This window comes from Coffea arabica, chromosome 7c (assembly GCF_036785885.1).
Source record: "Coffea arabica cultivar ET-39 chromosome 7c, Coffea Arabica ET-39 HiFi, whole genome shotgun sequence".
In the NCBI taxonomy this organism is placed as follows: Eukaryota; Viridiplantae; Streptophyta; class Magnoliopsida; order Gentianales; family Rubiaceae; genus Coffea; species Coffea arabica.
Window position 1 is genome coordinate 4,532,440 of NC_092322.1, and position 24,538 is coordinate 4,556,977.

Genomic DNA, 24,538 nt, shown 5'->3' on the forward strand with positions numbered 1-24,538 from the left:
ACCTTAAAGATTAGGAAACGGAGAGTTTAGGAGAATAAAGCAGTTCTTCCCCTTTTTGTGGTATTCCCGTTCTCGTACATCAATGAGCAATTGATAATCTTTTTTTGTTTTCGTCCACATTATTATTTTTCTTTGTCGTTGCTGCAGTTAGCAACTTTCGGGAGGGTAATAAGAAAATAAGAGAACAAAAAGGAGACTGAAATTCTGGTACGAAAGGGGGGTGACGAGAGAATTTCACAGACGAAAAAGCGTAAAAGTATTCTTGGATTATATATATATAGAGTCCACGGGGAATCAAGCAGTCAAATACAAAAAAGCTACAAAAGCCTTCCCCTCGAATACTAACCAAAGAATTACAACAAAGCCAATGTGGCAAAATCCCCCAACGGATCCAAATCCAGCTGCTGCTCATCATGTGATAAATAAATAAACATAAACCAAGGAATATGTTAACACCAGAATGACAAAGATGGATGGGGACAAAAACAGTCATCATGATACACCCGCGTGATGTCTACATCCCTAGAAGAAGAGCCAGCCAGCCAAACACACCCCATCCCAGAACCAAGCTTCCTACCACCTTCAATTTCTCTGCTCCACTCTGCAATTCAGATCCAGAATTCAAAGATTATTAGTGAATCAGAACGTGTTAGAAATTTAAATAGGCTGTTGCAATTCTAGTCTACCAATAGAACCCAGCTGTGATCTGAACTGATGCGTTACTAGTAGAGTATATTTTTCCACTCGTATACAGCTTATCATTATTATTATCATGGAGGGAGCAGTACTCTGTATTTTTAATTTCTCTCTGGTGGAATTATTATGTTCAGCGTGGTGCGGGTGCATCGATTGGCCCAAGTACTTGCTGCATGTGTTGCCTTTTGGACCGACCCCAGATCTTTTCTTTTGCTGTTTCCATCAGAGTTGGCTCTGAAGCGCTACAGTCGAGGATTCCATGCCGTTGGTTGGGCTATGGGCGCAGATGCCCTCTCAGCTGGGCTCTGGAGGACCCACGCCGCTATTATTGGTTTTAGCAGCCAACACCTCGAGGCCTTCTTCCCGAGTACGTAGTACATAGCTCAGAAAAACTTGGGCATAATCTCAAACCATGAACTGAACTTAAGTAGCTACCCAATCTGTTTAGATCTTAGACATTAATAATCAGGTTGAAATCTGTTTAGATCTTAGAGATTAATAATCAAGTTGAAATGCTGCTAGTTTCACCTGTCAGTATGGCGCTTATCTCAAGTACAAACTTGGAACCAAAACCCCCACCGACAACTTGAAAGGCAATTACAGTACATATATTTGTCCTTGTTTGCTTCTATAGATTAGCAACCAGTGACCACACGCGCATCGCTGTCGGTAGACGCTACCATATACTACCATGCGCCGCCTACTGGCCAAATACCACCATCTAACACGCTGTGTGTGGACGTTTCACAACTCATGCCAATTCACCGCTCCCGGCATTAAAATCCTCGGTATAAACACTACTATATTCCAATATTTTTAACTAAAAGTTGGTACTATGATTTTCTATAGCGTTTTTTTTTTTTTTTTGGCTTTTTGGTTTTCTAACCAATGAACAGATCAATGAGATGCGAGTGGAAACGGAAAATGAACAAGTAATGGTGAAGTGAAATGCGTAAAAATAACAGATCTAGAATAATAACAGCAAAAATTTAAAAGTAATGAAAGGACACGTACGTTATCGGGAAGTGATGGACCGGGAGACACCGAGTCAAGACCAGGTCCGGGAGCCTCGGAAGGAGGTGCAGGTGGCCCGTGGAGCTCTGGTGCGGGAGCCGGTGATGGCGCATGGTGCTTCTTCCCCTTCTTCTTGCTTGGAGCTGGAGCCGGAGGCTCGGAAGCCGGAGCTGGAGTTGCCGCCGGAGGAGTAGAAGCTGCAGGTGGAGTAGCAGCCTCTGGAGCCGGGGAAGGAGGAGACTGCACTGGCGCAGCTGCAGGTGGCGAGCTCACCGGCACTGGAGCTGGAGGCGCGCTCCCGGGAGCTGCGGCCGTAGGTGAAGACGCCGGAACAGGAGTTGCGACGGTCGGCGGTGCACTCACTGGAGCTGCAGCTGGAGGAGTTGAAACTGCTGTTGGAGGGGCGGCAACAGGAGCGGTGACCGGAGCTGCAGGCGTAGTTGGCTTAGCAGTAGGAGCAGCAGCTGGAGGATTCGAAACTGCAGTTGGAGGGGCGGCAGCAGGAGCAGTGACCGGAGCTGCAGGAGTGATTGGCTTAGCAGTAGGAGCAGCTGCTGGAGGAGTGGGCACCGTAGCCGCGGAAGGAGATTTAGCAGGAGCAGCGGCAGGAGTTTGACCGCCGACGGTGGCGACGACAATGCAGATCAATGCAAGTCCGAAACAAGATTTCCGATCCATGGCTCTGTCTTTCTTTTTTGGGGGGGGGGGGGGAGAGAGAGCGACAGAGAGAAAGAGAGATGAGTAGTTAATGAGGAGGTGACCGGGGAAGCAGAGCGGAGAAGGCGTATATATTGTAGACGTGTTAAAGTGCAGATGAGGTGCATCAACGGCAACAAAGGTTCGACGTTTGGGGTGGGCCCGTGACAAAAAAAAAGAGAAGAAAGAAAGAAAACTAACAAACAAACCAACAAAAGTAGCCGCGCGATTGAAACAGACTGGAGTCACTGGGCTGGACTAATTTCTGCGGGAAGGCCCAATTTGCATGTGATTCCGTTGGGGATGGCCACGTCACGACTTCCACATAACGCGCTGTTTTTAACTTTTTTTTTTCTTTTAATTTTGATTAAAATAACGCGTTGTACAGTACGGCTGGATTTTGGTAAAATACTTATTCGGTTTGGGGATCGTAAGCATTTCCTACTACAGCTGGAAATGGGCTTTTGCGTGGGACCGCATCGGATGACAGACCAATTACAAGGACGCACGTGTGCTTGCTGGCGATAATTGTGGAGTAAGTTTACTGCAAGGAAGGCTAGCTTTAGCTGGAATCTCATGGCACCGTCAAGGGGGGCGGGGCCCTCTTTGATGGTGCGATCTTTTTAATTTCTTGTCTTGTAAACAAATTTTCTTCTCCAGTTCTCTGCTGCTTCTTCAGCTAACCATGAGGAAAAACAAAAAGAGAGCAAACCAAATCTTGTATGGAATTTTGGTAAAGATTAGAGCCCGTGGTGTCTTTTTTTTTTTACTATTGTTGAAACCCTTTTGCTTTAGTTGGGTGGAGGTGCCTTCTGTTTTAAGCATTGTGGTTTTTAGAGGGGAACTTGTTGCAGCATCGATGGTATAATGAGTGATCCCAGTTAGTACTTAGTACAAGTATCAATTGCAATGATAGAGAATTATTTATGAAAGAAAAGAGGCGTACAAGTTGGACAGCTGGTAGATGATGTGATCAAATTATTCTATGCATCTCCATATTCATGTCACCATTACTTTACTCTCCTGGAATCATTATTGCAATCTCATAATTAGCATTCTTGCCTTATGTGAACTCCAATTTGTTTCCCCTTTCTTTTTTTTTTTTTAAATGTTTTCCTTACATGACTTCACGCAAAAGGAAAAAAAAAAATTATTAGAAAAAAATGAGGACCAAAGGCAAGGAGAACAAAAATAAGTGATGATGAGCTTTCACCGTATCCATTGTTGGATTGTATATAGGACCAATTAGGAAGCTAGCTACAAACACAACTGCGTTTGCCCTTTCACCAGACCAGCAGGGCCGAAAGAAAGAGACGCACTTCTTCTTTTGGTCAAACAAACAAGAGATCGACAATTGACCTTCTGAGGATTGTTGTTGGGTACATTAACAGTAGCAGGTGGTCCAACTCCCTCTTCTAACGTTCCTTTGTACTCTTCGCTAATTAATTTTGTGTTTGTTACGCAGGGCATGATAACCTGATCAGCTGAACCCACCTCTAGCCTTTTTGTAGATTCATCAGGTTTGACTCTGAATTTGTTGTTCTTGCAATCTCAACGGGGTCGGAATGGGTTTGGGCCTTTCTAGATTGTGGGTCCTCCGGTCCAGGGCCAGTTCTGTTCATTTCTGCTCAGGCCTGAAACAAGCCAACGAAAAGGTCCAGCGGCGGCATTGATGAGGGCTTGATTTCGCTGCGGGATGGCCTTGGCCCGTGTGGAAGTAAATAAATAACTATCAGTCTCTGTTTGCACAGCTCTAAAGCACGTCTTAACTGGTTAATTATTTATCGTCTAATTTTTGAGATGACACATTTACTTCTACTTCGTGATTGTTTCTACTAACACTTCCTCACTTCTACGTGACAAAATACAATACACTTAAGGATCAAATACATGGAGGCGAGACAGATGCGATTGAGGTTCTGTGCGATTCGTATCTTTTACAATATTTGGTGTATCTTTAGACAAATTTCTCATAGTGTTTTGTATACATAAACAAAATCAAATTAAAAAAAAAAAAGTCCAAAAACATGTAAGAAATACGATGGTCCTACACAGTTATACCTAATGCAATCTCACTTGTACCCATTCCTCGATATATCATGCAACTTTCGATTGCTCTACAATTTTTTAAACCCCGAGACCAAGTATACTAGTAGTATTATACACCAAAAACCAATTCATCATTTTAACACTTGCTCAAGCTTTTCTTGATTTTTCTCTATTTATTAATGCTAAGATCTACTTCTCTTTCTCTATGTCATAATAATATTTCACCATCCTATTTAGCAGGGAAATATATTATTATTTTGTCACTAGTTACCGCCGCGTGATAGGGTCACGTGCCTAAGAACACGCAGTTTCATAACCCTTTTCGGTAAAAAGTTGTACAACAGAGGATGCAATACGCCTTTTTATTAAGCCTTTGACAGACAGTCGATGCTGACAACAGATGTTAAGATATGAACTAAACTACGGAAGATCTGGGCGTGATTTATGTTGTATACAACTATTTTTCTCTTGGTCGGAGTTTTGGGTATCGGTTTATATGTGTTTCTTGAAGCTATGAAAAGTATGCTTTTGGGTTAGGTAGCCCTCCAATAATCAAACCAGGTGCTTGAGACCGAAGAGATTCAACACTCTCGCGCTTTTTTCTTTAGGACGGAAGCCGCATTTTCTTGAGACCAACCCCATTTGTACTTTGGTCTTATATAATATTACAATCCTTTGCATTTGGGGTTCAAAGTTGGACAAAATTCTGATGGCTAAGCAGCTTTTTCAACTCACTCTGCTTAGAACATACGAACGCCAATTTCTTTTGAAGCCATTCGCTAACTTGTTGTGGACTCTAGACGGGGACCAGAGCTAGTCCTTAGGGTAGGGATGATATGATCCATGGCAACCATCATTACGCTCTCGAGTCTCGACCTGGATAGTGGATATGCCCCCATATCTGGCAGGTTATTTTTGACGCTTTCTTTCTTTGGCTGTAGTTTTTGGCTTCGAAATTACATGTACAATACGGCTGCCATTGCCATGTTGGAATGGAGCCGGGAACTCCAGATCTTCACGTATGTCTTGGTTTCTGATCTGACGTTAAACAGTCCTGCTTTAATATACCTAGCCAGGCACTTGATGCATTAACCCAGTGGAGTAGCCAAAAATCTTTAAAATGAGTCACCCTAATCTTACCAGGAGAATCCAGTTGTCGCTCTCTCTTTTCCCGTGTACCCTAAAGCCAACTTATGTTCGCTGTTAAACCTACCCTTACATCTCTTACAGTTCCAATGATGGATTTTGCTTATTCATCGATTGCCCACAAAGCTAGAAAAGTACTAAAATGTTAGTAATCTACCAAACACTAACAACAATTGCCAAGGTTGATTTTTCGATGTAACCCTCCAGAAAGTGTACGGTGATTATATTGAGTCCTGACTAACTCAAAATTGAGCATTTTCAAACCCTTTTTGGGTAGCTCTCTCGACATTAATTTTTTTTTTTTTAATTCACAAGACTAAGAATGGTGCCAAGGCTGATTAGTTGACAAATAGAGCATATCTATTAGATATAAGTTGGCATCAATCAGTTTAAAATGGAGTGGCCCATCAATTGTCATCAAATTCACTCTCGCCATTTAGCATCCGGTCTTGAATTCACCACTAGTCCTCAATCCTTAACAGTCAATCCATTTAGACTCTTGATGTCGTACCATATTCTAGAAAAAAGCCAAAGTTCTCCCATATGGTTAAGGAGACGCAAAAACCTGACCAGAAAACACCGAATGCAGCTCAAGTGCATCAAAACTTGTTGCCTCTTGTGCACCATGAATGAGCTTGATCCATTTGTAAGAAGATCAGGGTTAGCTAAATGCTTCGGTCAGTTGCATCTCATAGAAGATGAAGACCTAGTAATCACCTTGAATGGCCTCTGGAACGTGGCACTGTCGCAGCCAGACGATGCTGAATTCCCATCACTCGGCATCTTCAAATGCATGGCTAAACTCATTGATAGAAGCATCAGTGACGGAAACTGGCCATCAAGGGGGAAAAATGCGTGCGTCCCTTATTACGCAGCGCATATCATTGGTTCATACACCATGAACAAGGCACAACTCGCGGATATAGCTATTAAATCCGGGGTTATAGGGCCACTAATGGAGCTTCTTAGAGGTAAGGCCAGTTGGATTGAGCAAAGAGTCTCTGTTAGGGCCCTTGGACACCTTGCTAGCCATAGAAGAGCATTTAGAGCCATTACCATCCATGAAGAGGAAATAATAAGCTTATCCAAGAACATAGCCTCCACTTGCTTTGGTACTGTCTACAATGAATTTGTAAGATTGAAAAGTCGCAAAAGAGTGGAATATCATCGTGATCTCATGACGAGAGGGTGCGGGGGTTTGGAGGTGGAGAATAAGAAGGCTGAGGAATGGGCTAGCCAACTCCAATGCTGGTCCCTCTATCTTCTCAACTGCTTTGCTACCAAAAAGAGGTCTCTTAATCTCATCTGCGAAAAAGAGTTCTTGGAAGACTTGACTGGTATGTGGGGGGGCTTACAGAATCAGAGTTCTTTTTCTGGTGTTTGCTTAATAAGAAGCCTTTGTCTCACTAAAGATGGTAGAAGAAGCATTGCCAATTCGAAGCAAGTTATAGTGACTCTCTGCAATCTATCTAGGTCTTCAGATGAAAGGCAATACAAGGCAATTGAGAGCATTCTTTCACTTCTTCAGGATCAAGAAACAAGATTTGCAGTGATAGAGTTTGTCGTACCTTTTCTGGTCGATTTGGTTGAACTTAAAGCCATTAGAGGAGGAGGATCAACCACTGTTGGAGACAGAATCACACGAGTGCTTTTGCAAGATTATGGAAGAATCAAGTGCGGCCAATTAGCTCTGAAGAACAAGAAATCTCAAAATGCTCTAGATGAGGTGTGGAACTTAAAAGTGGAGAGAAGAAAGAAGGATAGCATGACGTCCGAACAGGATGTCAGTGAAAGAAAAGTCATGGTGGGCATGTTAAAACGTGAGGGAAACCAGAAATTTTTGTCAGGTGATACTGAGGAAGCTGTGGCAGTTTACACCAAGGCTCTGGAGTTGTGTCTTTTAAATATGATAAAAGAAAGAATTGTCCTCTATAGTAATCGGGCTCAATGTCATCTACTCCTCAGAGAAGCAAAATTAGCCATTAGTGACACAACTAGAGCTCTATGCTTATCTGGTGCCCTGGGTCCTCACAGCAACAGCCTATGGCGAAGATCACAGGCTTATGACATGCTAGGGATGGCCAGACAAAGTATGGTGGACTGCTTGATGCTCATCAATCAATGGACCAAATTTAAAGCTAAAGGGCACGTGAAGATCCCATACTATGCAGTCCGCATGTTGAACAAACAGATCAGTGCAACGTCTCCATTCCATTTGGGAGTTGGGACTTCGACACCCAACCTTAAGATTATCGACAACGGGGCACGAGAGTCTATGGCTTCAGGGGACCAAGTTGATCAGCATCGGAGAAGATGAGGAAGACGAAATAAGTCCGGCACTGCTAAGTGCTAAGCTCAACAATCTAAATTAAGAGTGTAGTCCATCGTGTTATCAACTTATCATACTTAGCTACAGCTTAATTTTGAGTGGCACGACGTTCTCTTCTTCTTGTCCGGTTCAAAGCTTGTTATCTCTTCTGTCTAAATTCTTTCAATTTTCAACCAAGTTGTGGCAATTTTACTCACCGATTCTATGTCTAAATCAGCTTACTTGAATATAACCACAGAAAATTATCTATAACCATCCTCGCGCCTGAGTGAGTAATTGTTAAAGTGAGCCAACCTCACCAAATACGCACCCACCATTAAAATCTAGAGATACTGTTTGTTGATTAGAAGGAGATGGATTTTCTTGCTGGATATCGTATCCTACCAAACCCATCAATTTAAAGATTTCGTGGGAGCCCATTAGCGATGGCTCTATGATTTTCATATGCTTGGCATCTTAGTAGGAAGTGTCCAAATAGTTAAAAGATAAGCTGGTTCAACGTTAGGAGTACTTTACAGAAGTTTTGTTTCAGCCCCTCCTGTTTTCACCTTCTACCTGCCCCGTCTCTTCAGCCAAAAGCCTAAAAGACTAAAAGTCCTTGATTGAATTGGAGATCGCGAGTGTGTTTGAAACCAATATTATTTCAAATAAAATATTTTACGTGCATTAAAAACACAATATTTAATAAACTTTTTATTTTTTCAAAAAATTTTTATTTCACATAAATCACATTTTAAAAAATATTATAGTAATTATTTTAAATAATATTTCAAAAAAAAAAAACTCCTATCGCGTTTCTGCACATGCTTGCTCAGATAGGCGAAGTTGTAAATTACATGACTCAATTCATCAGGTCCATCTTTCCCGGTTTGCCCTTTAACAAAATCATTTCTTGGAACTCAAATATTTAAATCACCATATCACCTTCTCAATCTGAATCTGATTTCACCTCCATCCTCATGTTATTAGTAATCATTAAAAACTCAAAGATTTAAATCACCCTATTAGTTCGTCAATTGGCACCAGTTTTGATCTGTAATAGAGAAAAGATGGGCGAGGTGGTTTATCCTGACAGATGTACAAGAGCATGATTCAAAGCATAGTTATTAAATCCGGTCCGGCTCAGCAGTCGGACCGATCAACCAATCATTGAACCTGATCGAATTTTCATTTAGATCGTTTAAGCATAAGAACCGTTGATTGATCAATAATCCGACGGTTTGACCGGTTTAAACCAAAAATCTGGCCTGTTTTTTCCAAATTTGTGGACAAAACTTTAGATTGTTGTTGATTGATCAATAATCCGACGGTTTGATCGGTTTAAACCAGAAACCTGGTCGGTTTTTTCCAAATTTGTGGACAAAATTTTAGATTGTTTTTTATAGGATTCGAACCTGGATCAAAGCCTATCAATAGAGCACCATTACTACCAAGCCACTTAGCAGTTGTTGGTGAGGTAACTTTCTTCTAATATATAAATGTTTTATCAATTCTATCCTTTTTTTTTTAATTTCTTTAAAACGAATTTATTTGAAATATTTTAATAAAAACTTATGACACCCCAAACTCTATAAGTTATGAAATAGATTTCAAACATAACATATTACATAATTCATTTTAAAGATAAATATTATTTTTAATAATTTTTTGCACTTAAAATTCATAAATAAGCTAGATAATTATACTAAATATAGATAAAATTTTACACTTTAAGTGTAGTGGATTACTAAATAAATTTATATTTTATTGATTCTTATATGAATTAATTATTCTATAGTGAATTAAATTAAATGAATATTTGCTATGGTATTATTTATTACAATTTATATCATATATCTTATATAAAAAATTATGTAAACATAATATTTAAATATATTTAGTGACCCACCGGTTCAACCACTCACCCCACTGGTTGAACCAATGACCCATTGATCCACCTCCTTCACCGGGCTCCTACTCGAACCGGGTTTAATAACTATGGTTCAAAGCCACGGTTGTGGTCTCGATTGTACTTCGAACCATTTCACATCAATTTCAACATATCGACGAAACACAAATTTTTGAAACATTCAATATTCTAAAATTTGTAAAAAAAAAATGATAAATAAAAAATAATAAAATAATAAAAATTTAAGTTGACTCGGAATGACTAGAGACAACTCAGCCATTTCTATCCGTCTCGGCTGAATTCTCGATGACTCGATCAAATTCTAGGCGATCCATTATCTCGAAATCATCTCGTCCCGATATTGAAATAGAAAGCTCCTTTCCAATAACGACTCGGCTGAGTTTTTGAACCATGTATGAGAGGCTTGCTTTGAACAGCTCAGGACAGAGTAGGAGGCTAATCTGCGTTACTTTTCTAAGGCTTTCAAAGACGAATCAATATTATCTTCAAATGATAAAAAATCACTTTTTTTTTTTTTATGAATACTTTTCCTTGAATTAAACGCTTCTATCGAATTTCTGTATGGCACGTTACTTTTAGACCACCCTCATTTGCTAACTTATGGTTGTGGGTAAAGAATTCGACCTGAACACAACGTTCTGCAAAAGCTCCTACAACTATTAAAGATGAAGTAAATACCACTGGAGCATTATGTGCACGTCTGGAGTGGAACGAATATCAATTGGCTCCAGAGATGGGGACAGTAAAAGAGGGATAAGGGGCAGGAAAAGTTGAGGTAAATAGGGGCTGGGAGAAACCACAAGATAACTGGATCAAAATTAACACGGATGCAGCTCTGAATAGGAAGACCTGCAAAGCTGGATGGGGCATTGTGGCAAGAGATAGGCATGGAAAGCTGATAGGCTCCTGGGCGTGTCCAACTACAAGCTGTGCATAAGCAAAAGTGGAGGAAGCTTTGGCGTTAAGGGAGGCAATGGTATTGGCCAGGCGAGAGGGGCGGAGGAAGGTGGAATTTGAATCTGACTGCAAACTGGCAGTAGACAAGGTCAATGCACATGAGGAGGAGATTAGCATAGCTACTATACTGGCAGATATATGGAGATTGAAAACTGAATTTGATAAATGTTCTTCCTTCACTAGAAGGACAAACAACTCTGTTAGTCATCAAATAGCAAAATATGCGATAGGCTTGATAGATATTGCTGAATGGAAGTGTGACTTCCCAGCATGGCTGCTGGAGCTAGCTCAAGCAGACTTTGAGGAGCGAAGGCTCTGACTTTGTAATGTTTTCGTGATTAATATGATGTTGCCGTTTGAAAAATATATATATATATATTATGTGCAAGTCCAGCCAAAAATCCATGTGCATGTCCAGGCATAAAAAGTTTAATTAGAACATGTATTATTTCATGGTATGTACAACAATTGAATAAATACATCATCATTCCTTTTCTATTGTATATCAAAACGTCGTATTTGTGATGCAATGGAAGGATAAAGTTACAAATTTAAAAAGCCTCACTAGACTTCTAGAAAACGTGCCTGTTGAGTAGATGACACCTCAGTCAGAATAGGTGCTCAAAGCAGCAACAACTGATCCTGTTGTCTCAAACGTGGATGCAACATCTGGATAGCCTTTCCAGGAGGTAGTGACCTTGAGAGATGGATATAACCAACTCCTTACAGAAGCCATAAAGGAGTTGGGATCAAAGTTCAGAATCGCTTCCCAGTCCAACTGCAAGCCATCCGGAATGCTGCCAGTGAACTCCATGTTAGCAGCAAGCAGTAATCCAAGTAATACTACAAAGCCAACCGCAGCAGATCCCCTGGAAAGTGGCATGAAATTGTACCTGAAAAGCATATTAAACTCATCAAGATAAGGAAAGTGATGTTCTAGAGGACAAGTAACTTTGCAGCGACGATGTTTACCAGTAATATGTCATCCTCAAGACTGCTTCTCTTACGTTCTCCAGCATATCAAAGTCAGTTGATCCAAAAGTTTCACCACAATATGCATCACATAGTGCCTGTACATTCTAAAGTTAGATTTGGAAGGCAAACAGATCAGCTGAAGATTAATTGAAGCACCTTTGTCACAGCCCCGCAACTCCAAGTGAAAATGAACAAGATTACTAGGCGCAAAACACTAGGATGAGGAATTTTAGCAACAACTCTGTGTTTTTGCAACACACATTTGGAACCACCTTATCAAGCATATGGTTCATGGTTTTAGTTCAATTAAGTACAAGAAAAAAGGATACAAAATATACTAGGCGGAGGAATCATAGCAAAAATTCATTTGTTATTAGTTACATGTTTGGAAGCGATGAGATAAGGATATACTTCAAGTTAAAAACAGTCATTCTTTCAACATGTCAGAGATTCAAAGATAATAACATATTTACAAAGTTGCATCTACAGTTTAATTACAAAAATTCATGTTTGTGATGAGTTACATGATCGGGAGCAATTACATAAGGATATGTTTCAAGCTATAATCAGTCATTTTTTCAAAATGCACAACATATTAGAGATTCAAAGATAATAAATAATTACAGTTTAATGCACTGGAATACTGTAAACATCATTTGATTTACTCTAAGCCATTGTGTGGTTCTACCTGCTTCATTTTACTATCTCTCAGCATTTTTTATGAACGAAACAAAGGATAAAAAAGTAATAACCTGTTTTCTTACTGTGGACAAATGAAGCATAAGTTGTTCTTTGAATGACTCAAAATGAATATCTAGCCTCCAAAACCCACTTTGAGCTCCATTTGCTAGTTTTGAGCCCATCCTTAATTGTCCTCTTGCAACCCCACCACCTTCACCCCACACCCCACCCAACAAAAAAAAAAAGAAAGAAAAAGAGTAGGTCCCATGGTTCTATTGTACGCTTTTAATACCAATAAGCAATCACCCACCATTATTATTCATATTATTATTATATAATCAGCTCTCATGATAAAGAACAACATAATCTGTAACTGGGAAATAAGTTCCTAATCGATATAAAAAACCCAAACAAAAATACCAAGAATAATGTTATCTAAGTACAAAATTTGATGGCAAACCATTTTGAGTCCATTATAATTATGGTTTGCTTGGTTTTAGGATGTAAGCTGAGAGCATTTCAACCTTGGCAGTTACCAAGTGATCTTCCTAACTTTGACTCATGTGACATTTAATTTTTCATTTGTCTGAAAACCTTAACATTGTGTATAATTTAAGAAGATAATTAATACAAGATACCTCGAATACATGAAATACAAATAAAGGGCAACATACCTCCCATGCAGCTGTCATTTCCAAGTCAAAGTCTTCCCATCTAGATGGGGTACAAGGTGTCCTGATAGCAAAGTCAAATCCATTTCCCCTAAAAGCCACAACATAATATGATTAACAACCGTAGGATGCCAGAAGGAAATTTAATATAGCTAATAGAATAAAAACTGCATTACAATTTCACAAGGGTGATTCTCGTTCCTTCAAGACACTTCCTGAAACAAAAGATTAACAATAACTATTCATGTTAAACAAGAACCTAAAGTGTCACAATGTTGATTAAACTTGCAGGTCGGCATACTGAAATCATAATAATGTGATGGGAGAACAAATACCCCTCAACTGCTGTACTATTACACCAAGTAGCCACCCAGAAGTCATCCCCAATGGCTTGGTAAAGATCAGAGCAGGACTCTGCATTCATTACCTAAAAGTTGCATTTGAGATGTAGTCACTAAGGTTAATACCTTGACCAGTAAAGGAAAATCAAAAGTGATTTATGGACATCTATCTTTTGTTGAGTATAGCATGACCACAACACAACTTACCTGCTGCAATTTCTTATCTTCAGACAGGAGAACAAGGTTATCCTTCTTGTCACATACATATTTCCTTTCCTTAATGACCATCTTGGCAGTATTTAGCATCCTAGAAGATAGCAAATAGTAAGCAACTTTCAAATTAAAGTTACTTTAAACATCCATTTCATTCAAAACTTTACCTTGGAAAGTTTGGAAAGTATCGAACAACCTTGGCTTGCCCAAGGACAAGTGGAGTATGAGAACCAAATCCAGAATTGAACTCTTCACTGCATTACAGAAAAGCCGGCACATAAACAAACTATATATTTCAGCCAAATAAAATAACATATAGCATTAAAGATGGTTGGTCTGAAGCACCACAAACAAATTCGCACGCTTAAAGAAGATTTATTTCCTAGCAGTCGAGATTATTTACATCCTTTTACATCTTAACTTTTATCCTGTAACTCATCCGCTCAGAATGGGCATGGAGATTCAGGGTCAAAAGGAAGTGCTTCTTGACACATAATGGAACAGTATTACTATCATAACAGACTCCAAATATGGTAGGACTTGTTTCCATCTGAATGTTATGAATACATACAAGACTTTCCATCTCCAATTTACTTCCTTGTACAAATTAGACACGTCATACCTTGAAATATACCATATCAGGAACAAACAAAAGTACCTTAACTTGTTAACCCACACAACAGGATCACAAGGTTCAGATATTTGTCTCCATTTGACGGCCAAATTGTACACATCATGCCATGACATTGTGGACCGCAGAGGTGATCTGTCTTCCAATAAGCTATATGATGTTGATATTTCAGACAAACTACTAGTACTACAGCCAGCACCACCTCTGTTCTGACTAGGTAGATTCAGTTTTTCCTTACGTCGGACTTTCCTGCCAGATTTTGCGGTACCTTTACTTGAATGTTTCCATTCTGCCTGTAAAGAACGCCAAGCCTTTGAGACCTTTTGTGCAATCTCAATAGCTGCCAATCCTGCCATCCGATGCTGGAATTCCAGAAAATAAGAAAGCATCAGAGGCATGCAATAGATAAACTCAAAAGAAATCATAATGGGGAATCATAATCATGAAAAATAGCCAATTACTAAATAAATCTTATAATGGAACTAATTATCTTCAAGAAGAGCAAATGAAGTCATGTACATAAATCCTCACACACAAAGGATGGTGCAAAGCTGAATTCTTTAGCACCAAAAATTGAAATGCAACAGTGTTACAAGAAACATAGTCCTTTTTGCAAAAAGCCAAGATCAGATATCCAAGTCATGTTTAATGGACCAATGGGAAATTTTACTTCAAAATCAATAGATATGTAGGAAGAGCAATTAAGATATTGGCAAAGGCAAAGTCACCTTGCTGGATTAGAAACAAGAGGAGGAAAAGAAACTGAAGCATGACACATAACGCGTAAACCTTTTCTTCTTGGAACAGAAGCATAAGCATTCATCAGCATATGAAATAATAAAGGGGGGAATTATTTTGGTCAATCACCTGACGCCTGTTGGCCAAGAAACCAGAGCAATGATATTGGATCTTCTTGCCAATGGAATCTGCGGCTTGAAGAAGATTTGTTCTTGGCTTAGTTATGGAAAATTCTTGCTTTCTCAGCTTTGCCTTTCTCAAAGAATCACGTAAAGGTGGTTGCCGGTAAACCTTTTCACAGACATTTTTTGGGTGCAACCTTTTGCACCAGTATTCCTGAAAATACAGAAGAAAGTCAATGATGCACAAGAACTTCAATAAGCAACATGCATACAAGAAGGAATAATGCATGACCAGAAATCAATAATTTTTATGAATTGCAATACTTTGACAAAAATGCTTTGGTACATCACAAACTCTTGGAAACATTTAAAGCAAGTAGATGCCGCAATTAAAGTAAGCTAATAACTGGTTCAATAAGAAGACTCAAAAGGAAATTAAACAATTGCTTGATAAATTTTGAACTTGATATTCATATTATCATGAAGAGAATAATTGTAACTCCATATGATATTCAAATTTGCATTTTAGCATCCAACCACCACTCTCAGAAACACTGGGGTTTGCAACTGACTTAAAGTGCAAAATCAGCAAGTCACATCTGAAGACGCATTGAAGTGAACAACTTTCACTGATTACCTTAAATAGAGGATCTATATCTCCATCAATATCAAACCAACGAAACTCGCTGTTCAGCTTCGATGCTGTGTATAAAGCAATCTCTTTCTGCAAGAAACAATAACAGAAAAGGTGAAAGGAAGGGCCGTAAAAGTTACAATAATTGAAAGTGAAATCTGATGAGGTCCCGTTTTGCTCAAGCTGGGAGAGCATGATCACTAAAGCTTTGGGTGAACCAGCAATTAGACGAAAATGATGAGCATATTAACTTCTATTAACTTAATGTTCAAAGGCAAATAGACCAATACCAATTGGCATTATAAAACATTGTATGACACTGCAATAGATAGTTTCTGACAAGACATGGATATTTGGTTCTCTCTCCAGCTGAGATGGATAAGTATTAAAGATACATACACAAACATACATGTCTATGTTTTTCATCATAAGTGCTTAAGAAGCACGCCAATGAACGTGTATAAATTAAAAGATGTATAGTGTGCATAAATAATCTGAAAAACATTTTACCATCACCAAGTTAATCTTTCATTTCAACATGAAGACATATATATTATTGATTCCATCAGTGTAACAGCAGCAAAAGCAACCATCAAAATTTAATGGACATTCAGCAACACGGAAAACCTAGTGTCCTCCCAAAATCACACAGGCATGATTAACACACCTCCAACAAATGTTAAAGGCCCAAAATAGTACTGGCCACCCTAGGTTTGTGAGAATTCATAACTTGCTCAACTAGAAAACAGCCAAATTGTAACATTTCCGACTAACATCAAAGACCCAAAATGTCGTTATGCATACTGCATTGTGACAGATCTCACAAGACTTTCCTTGCCAATATCAGTTCAAAAAATTTGATTCTCAACAAATATGTGACAGCCTACAATGCATTTCGGGATTCAAGGGACTATCTTTCCTTCAACATAATGTGACAAAGCAGAAGTAGGAAGTCTAAGATAGAAAACCCAAAACATCCTTATGCAAAAGAAAAAAGATGAAAACCAATAATGTATTCCAACACCTCATTTGGCTCATCGTCATCCAAGTATCTAACTACCTGATAGAAGGCCAAGCATTGAAGAACAAACTTTTCCATTGAGTCCAGTTCCAAATCCAAAGCAGCATCATAATCTTTCACCTATGACATAAAATGCCTACTCAGACTATAGGAAGCAGCATATAATTCTCTGGTAATAAACTTTGGCGGTATGAAAGAATATCAGAATATCCACGAATATCCACATACTGCTTCTCTATATTCTCCAATTGCATGATGGCACGAAGCTCGTAAATACAAACACTCAATGTTAGAGCTCTCAAGACTCAATCCAACTGATAATTCCTTTATGGCATTCCTGAAACAGTCAATTCAATAAATTAAAACAGAAAGTTCATTACTACCAACAAATAATCGACTTCAATTATATGACATCCAAAGTGTGTGCAGTAGTGCACCTCTTTGGTCTAGAGGTGGGATCCACTCCCTCTAGCCCCCCTTGGCCCAGTTGGGTGCTCCCCTAGTATAGGTTAGACTAGGTCCGCCCCTAGTATAGGTTAGACTAGGAACAGGAGTAGGAATTGACAATTGACAAAAAAAAAATAATAATAATAACATGAAAACCATACGTTCCCACTTATTTCAGGGGTTAAGAAGGAAAGAAGGAAAAAATGAAGACCATCAGACAGAAAATTTTGTTTAAAAGGTAATCACCAGTATTAGGTGAAACAAAAGACTTCTACAACACTTCTGGAGATGCACAACCGTATTATAAACTGAAGATGCTTAAAGCAGTGACATCTAATAACCACAATCATCAGCTGTATCCTCTATCAAATACCCCCATCAACTTTATCCTTAATAAGAATAGCCCCAAAATTCAGCCCTTATATCCATTCAAGCCAATCCAAAACATAAGCATTACATACTCAACTTGGGCATCCAAGACCATCCCAAACATAAAATAAAAGGATCATAGCACAAGGAAAAGTCTCAGGTTACAAAATTAGCAGTCAAAATGACTATACATGTCCTGAGAAGCAACTTTCAGCATCAGAATTGATTAGATAATTTCCGAAGTTCCAAGAAATTCTAGATTCAAATCTCTAAACGTGAATAGTAAAGCTTTAGCATTCTTACTTGTGGTCTCCCATCCCATGAAGAAGTAGTCCACGCAGGTGATAAGCTTTGGTAAACCTATCAAATAAGCATTGACAAAACCCAGTGTTTTCCAGTCAAGTGACAGAGATAGGAGTACATCCACAATTCAGCAATAGGTCACAGGAACCTCTACAGTCTACAACATGGACTTCATAGTATGTACCTGCCATCGATTTCCAGGAGTTGCTGAAGACATTCCAAAGCTTTTGATGAATTTGCCAGCTCTTGATAAAACTGTCAAATCAATGAACACATTCTTCAAAAATCAAATCAACAAACTGAACCCCCAAAACTGAGGAATTTGCTAGTGGCAAAAGGTGTCAACCAAGTATACATTTATGAAAGTTCATACTTTTGACTGTGAGATTTAGTTTTCTGGATCAAATCTCTGTTTCTCAAGTATCAATTCAACTTTCTACATGAAAAACATATTTGCCTGCTTCTGCAAGCCAAAATATTGAATCTTTCTTTTCAAACAACACACATTCCACAGCAGAAGTTTCTTACAACATTCAAATGCCTGCCCAAACCGTATCAATCAACCACCACTAAATCAACAGCTGTCATTGTTTTTAATAGAAAAAAAAGCATACAGAGATTACTCGAAAAATGAGTATCCATGAATACATGGCAAGTACAAGAAAGCTAAAGGGAATGTTAATAAACAGCATGCCCATGATATGGTTATGCTCCCCTACAAAGATATTGAACAAGTGTAAATGTAGGTTCTTTCTTGAGGGATGAAGAAAAAATAAAGGCTCAAAAGGATTACAATTGTAGATAATAAAGTTAATTATACATTTATATGGAATAACCAATTAGAGACAAGAAAGAGTAGAAGAAAGAGCCGGATCCATTTGTTTACTCCTAACTGCCAAACACAGTAGTTCTTTCAATGCAAAAAGTAGAATTCTTTAAGCGTTCAAGAGGAGTTAATCTCCATGATAATTTAAAATACAGATGAAAAAGAAATGAACATTAATGAGGTCTCCAACAGTAAGTATAATAACTAAAAAGAAGGTAATATTCTATAATGAGAACTAGACAAAGAATCAAAATGACGACATAAATAAGGAACCTAAGCTGAAAGAAAGAAGCATCTAAGTAAATAGACAAGTATGACAACCTCCTAAACCAGGCCTAGTTTGGGAGTTTAGACGAATGACTTGAAGCTATGAGAAAAAGAAGAGGAGAAAGGAAAAGAATAGGTTCTCATGTATTTGGGAGTCAAAAGAAATGGAATGATTTGGCACATATAAGTCTTCCCCAACCCTTTTCTTTCCAATTTGGAGAGAAAATCCTTGCTTACTGTAGCACGAAAACTCATCCCCTATTTCCCTGTTGCTCTCTCCACTTCTATCCAACTAATTCACCCAAACAAAAAATTTTTAAAAAAATGAACTTAAGCTTCTCTTTTCTTTTCGCAAATCCCTAACTACCAATCAAGCTGTAAAATAGCATTGCGGCAAAAAATTGAAATAAGCAAACAAAGCAGAAAAATGTAGCTTTTGGTGGCAGCTGAGACACCAATTTCTACTTTTATGTAGATACCTGTGCCAGATGAGCCCATGCCTCAACGAAACTCCGATCAAGTTGAATTGCTTTTTTATGTGCCTCCTCCGCCTTCGCATATTCACCAAGTGAAGACAATGACAAACCCTGCAAAAATTCTGAAATCTCTAAAGGAAAACCATACGACAGTGTTGGATATGCTGAAGATAAAGTGCCATCAATTTTATTTAATAATAAAAAAAGGACAAGCTAATGTCTTGTGGACTCACCAAATATGTGTAAGCAGATTTGTTGGACTTATCAAACTTTACACATGCAGATAAGTCTTTAACAGCAGCATTGAAATCCTTAAACTTGAAATTAACAATTCCTGCAGTAACACAGACCTTGTGACGACTAGCATACCATGTGACATCACTATGTCAAATAAGGAATTCCACTATTATCGCAATTTGTATCTAACATGAGATTGGCAATCTAGAGCTCGTGAACTATATCATATCAGACAGCCAGTTTTGTAGACAATGTTAAAATTCGGATGCATGACCATAGCCACATTCCAAACAATGATGCAATCACTAAGATTAACGAAATTACCTCTTTCATGTAATATATCTTCCGAATCTGGCTCATATTCTAATGCCTTGGTCAAGTCACCAATTGCCTGGTAGAACAGATACATAGACATGCCATAAACATGAAACAGGAAAGTAAACAACAGCAAAAGAAATGTAAAATCGTGTCATGAAGCAAAAAGCAAGCATAAATTTGATTTCAGAAATAACTATAAATAATGATGCCACATGCTTCAGATTCAACACTCATCCTTCCCATGGAGTAACTTTGAGTGCTAAAGCAAGCAACTAGTCAGACCTATCATTTCTCCCCATAGCACCACAAACACTGGAGTAAGCCCAAAAAGAGGAAGCATCTTATGGACTTCAAACTCTTCAATCGAAGAAATTTACACTACAATATTAAAGTTGTAACACAAAAGTTGCACAAGCTAGTAACAAATACTGTATCAAAGATCCCTCAAAATTTCTGCACTCAGAAGTAAGTTTTCAGAGTTCTCATCTTCTTGAAATCAAGCATAACAAATATCTCAAAGTATAACCAGAGACTCTTAGCTACACCTTCCCCAGATGAAATAAACAAATAATATCTAATAATTTATCATATATATGGAACATGAAGGAAAATCAAACCAAGCAAGCTCCAGAACAGAAAGATTCAAGAAGCAAGGCAAAAGGCTAATTACCTCACCAGAGTCACCCAAGGCAGCTCTGGCCTGTCCTCTGCGCTTCCATGCCTCACCAGCTGCTGGATTTGATTGTATGGCCTAGATAAACCGTCAAGTTATTATTAAAATTTAGCACCAACAAAAGGAATGATCACATGTAGGACAAATGTTCCACATACTTTTGTAAAGTCAGCAATAGCAGCATCAAGTTCACGTCGGAATGCATATGCAGTTCCCCTTCCTATAAGTGCTTCAGGATAAGTAGGATCCTCTTGAAGTATCTGCAGATGTAGCACAAGACAATATAAAATTCTCTAAACAGAAGGTAACCAGATTTTACAACCCCTTTCCACTGAGCCACTAGCTGCAAAAAGGGAGGGATAAAGACACCAATCTGGAAAACCAAGAGAACAACTCTTCAAGATAGGATAAACACTAACCTGGTCAAAGATGGATATAGCATGGGCATAATTTCCTTCATTTACCTGAGAAAGATATCAGGTTATGTTCCATATGAGAGTCTTTATAGGCACAAGATAAATAAAAACTAAAGTTCATGCAGTAAAGAAAGGCCTTTTAACCAGGGCATCAAATTATTTCTTGCATACAAATATAATAGGATCTAATATTACGATTAGAGGGGAAGTAAAACAATCATAAAGATGCATGCGGTTTTACAATCCTGCCACCATCTAGCACATAGATAGAAATACTCCCTCAAGAAAAGCTAAACAAAATTGTGTTATATACTATTGAAAAGTTCCCGTACAAGTCTTTGCCCCAACTATCTAGATGAGGAACATTAACTAGCATTATACAAAATACAATTGGTAATAGTTTTATCAGGCTACAAATTATGTTGGGTATTCTGTCACCGAAGGGCATGCATGCTACATTCTCTGTTAATATTGGGCCTTGTGGAAGAATGTGTACACGAAGTTTCTTTTATAGGAAGAAATTCCATTTTCTTTAGAAACCCGTTAACTATGACCTATATATGATGCAATCCATAGAGTGACTTTGACTAACAATCAATACAACTGTTACCGTGTTTGTTCACATATTTTCAAATATGACAAAAACAAAAGAGAAGACAAAAAATATAATTCGACCAAAGACCACCAACTCTTTATCTTATGTCCTTCAAATAATACTGAACGCGCCAAGAAAATATTTTAAGACTCTGGTTGTTTGTTAAGAGAACATGCACAGTATAAAAGTATACATTTTTAGCGAGAAAACTGGAAACATACCTGTGCTATTCCCCTTGACAATCGAAAATCGACATTTATTGAATTTGTCTTTGAAATCCTAGCTACACAGAACTTCTTGCCTTTTGTAGCTTCATTGGACCATTCTTCATGCATTTCCAATTTATTGCTCGGTCGAATTTGAATCTCGGGTATACCACTTGTTTTAACAGAAATGGTTGGACCTTTGACGCAAGACTGAGTTGGATCCTTTGACTCACCAAGTAATAGAGACTCATCACCCAGTTTATCATCAATTTCTTCAGTTCCAACATGTTTTTCTTCAGTTCCAACATGTTTCTCATGAATTCCATTTGTTTGGTTGTCAAACTTTTTATTCTCTGATGTACTATCATTTAAGTTACATATACCAGAGCTACCATTTGATGATTCACAGCTCTCTAACTGATCATTTGACTTGCTTAATGGTACAAACTGACCATTAGACTTCCTGTAGTCATCACAAGTTTCATCTGATTTGACAGAGACAACAGTTGCAGATTCATTCACACAATAACTGGACTCAGAGGATTCAACTGTAAGGTTCTCGTTTGCCGCAGAATAACCTTGTTTGGCACCAACGAGAAGCTCTTCCAGCTCCAGCAATTGTTTCAAATCTGCAGACTGACGAAGAGCATGCTCATAGCCTTGCTCCCATACCTGAACAGCTTCTTCTCTTCTTCCCAATGAAGAAAATGCACGACCTATGTGCAAAGATGAGCAAAACCAAGTTCAAAATGTGCCTTAACATTTAGAATAGGCCCAACAGAAACAATAAAATGGCTAATCCATTTCAAGCCTCAAAAAAAAAAAAAAAGAATTAGGTATCAATCCTGCCAATAAAGAGAGATATGTCAAAGTAAAGGATCTATAAAGGATTTCTATAAATTTTTTCTATGTTCTCCATATTTTATATAGTGATATAATTTCATAATATCCTCCAGCCAGTATGCGGCATGGTATGAAAAGAAGAAGGTAGGCTAGTTCAATTCATTGACACAAATCACAAGCCATGATATCAGAAAAACCAGTTCTTACTTTAGATACCCTTACAAAAACATATAAAATCATTCTTAGTTTACTATTTTATTTGACAAATTAAAATTCCTTGAAGAACAAATTATCCTTCCAAGTGTATTTTGTAAGGACCCTGTACAAAGCTATTGAAACAAAACTTCAAATCCTGCCTAAACAACCAACAACTTACAGAGACCTGTCCTTAACACTACTTAATTTATTAGCAGTACTTCGGCAAGCATAAAATAGCCGTTCAAGATCTAAATGAACATAGCATTCAGTACTATCAGTCGAAGCCTAAGTAGTCAGAACAAAGGGAACATTGATGCTGATTAGTTATGATTCTGCCTTATTCCAACAGCAATCAACTCATTTTTCAAACTCACAACTGCAGGATGAAGAAACAAGGCAGGAGATTTACAGTGCCACTATGACATCAACTAATCGAAAAGAACTTTTATAATTCAGAGCAAAATCAAATCTTTTTCATTTTCATATATAGTGAAGCATAGAAGGACTGAATTTCACAATAGATTTGAAATTGCAGTCTTTATCTATTTGCATCACAAAGATAAAGACCCCAACATTATGCAACGATCAACTATTGAACTTAATTAAATCATAAATTGTTGACACAAATTCAAGAAAAAAAGAAATAAATTATTAGAAAGTCAATTACCTTTGAGAATGTAGGCTTGAAGAAGAGTAGGATCAAGCTGAAGGGCCTTATCGCAATCTTTAACCACGTGTTTGTGAAGCTCCAATTGACTATAGCAGAAAGCCCGATTACTACAACCACCAGAAATTCACAAAACAGGTCAAACTTTTTCTTTCCCACCGAAAAAAAAAAATTACGGTTATAAACGATCAATTGGAACATGGTACAAAAAGATGAGGTTAGAAGCTGCATGTATGGAGTTTGGTAAACAGGGACGGACCAGATGTCTTGAATGGCGCAAGATTGAGCAAGGAGATTATCCAGTATGCGAATTGCCTTGGACCAATCTTTGGAGGTGCAAAGCTTGGCCAATTCAATTCTCTCGGACACCGTTGACGCCATCTCGGGCTCCCTCCTCCAGTCGTCGGAGTAGAAGAGGGAGAAAGTCCACTTAACGGATAGATCAGAAACGCCCGCACCGCACCGCACCGGAAAGAAGAACACGGGCCAAAGTTCAAAAGTTTTGCCACAAATCCTTTTCTTGTGATCCAAGGGCTCTGAAATGCCTCAGCTGGATTTTTATTTTCCTCGTTTTCTTATTTCTTTGACATTCGAGTTTTCGGCCTCCTTTGGACTTGTATTACTAATAATAAATATTGCATCAGTAGGGAAAGGAGAAAATGGGTTGAACTTTGATGTTGAAACTTGACACGGGGGAAAAATGGGAAAGGAAAGTAGAGTTGGGGGGGCGTGGATCATTTGTTTATTTCTGGGGGAGATGATAGAATATTAAATTCCAGGGGTGAAAGATGTAAAATCGTGGGGAGTAGAGTCTACGCACGTGTCCGGTTGTATAAAATAAAATCGGGGGATTGAAAACAGTTGGCATGGCCGA

At 38.4% G+C, this 24,538-nt stretch overlaps 3 protein-coding genes across 4 annotated transcripts; 1 reads left to right on the forward strand and 2 right to left on the reverse strand.

Annotated features, from left to right (window-relative positions):
* Window positions 1–232: 232 nt before the first annotated feature.
* On the reverse strand, window positions 233–2,632 carry LOC113701795 (uncharacterized). Its single transcript, XM_027222595.2, has 2 exons — window positions 1,711–2,632; window positions 233–601 (listed from the first exon to the last, which is right to left on the reverse strand). Exons 1-2 carry the CDS (start codon window positions 2,386–2,388, stop codon window positions 515–517), a joined length of 765 nt encoding a protein of 254 aa, XP_027078396.2. The 5' UTR covers window positions 2,389–2,632; the 3' UTR covers window positions 233–514.
* A 3,552-nt stretch (window positions 2,633–6,184) lies between these two features.
* Window positions 6,185–8,126, forward strand: LOC113697767 (uncharacterized). The gene has a single exon (XM_027217349.2). It carries the CDS (start codon window positions 6,185–6,187, stop codon window positions 7,916–7,918), a length of 1,734 nt encoding a protein of 577 aa, XP_027073150.2. The 3' UTR covers window positions 7,919–8,126.
* Window positions 8,127–11,207: 3,081 nt separating this feature from the next.
* Window positions 11,208–24,306, reverse strand: LOC113698692 (suppressor of RPS4-RLD 1-like). Of its 2 annotated transcripts, none has more exons than XM_027218595.2 (23): window positions 23,924–24,306; window positions 23,665–23,774; window positions 21,972–22,672; window positions 21,159–21,203; window positions 20,898–20,999; window positions 20,737–20,817; window positions 20,073–20,139; window positions 19,745–19,845; window positions 19,515–19,622; window positions 18,127–18,197; window positions 17,943–17,999; window positions 17,052–17,160; window positions 16,863–16,943; window positions 15,806–15,892; window positions 15,176–15,382; window positions 14,336–14,670; window positions 13,845–13,931; window positions 13,672–13,771; window positions 13,459–13,550; window positions 13,300–13,338; window positions 13,127–13,214; window positions 11,769–11,866; window positions 11,208–11,689 (listed from the first exon to the last, which is right to left on the reverse strand). In XM_027218595.2, exons 1-23 carry the CDS (start codon window positions 24,043–24,045, stop codon window positions 11,401–11,403), a joined length of 3,177 nt encoding a protein of 1,058 aa, XP_027074396.1. In that variant the 5' UTR covers window positions 24,046–24,306; the 3' UTR covers window positions 11,208–11,400. The 2 variants fall into 2 exon arrangements, with proteins under 2 accessions (XP_027074396.1, XP_027074395.1); XM_027218594.2 differs by having other exon boundaries at window positions 14,300–14,670; window positions 23,924–24,264.
* Window positions 24,307–24,538: the final 232 nt, after the last annotated feature.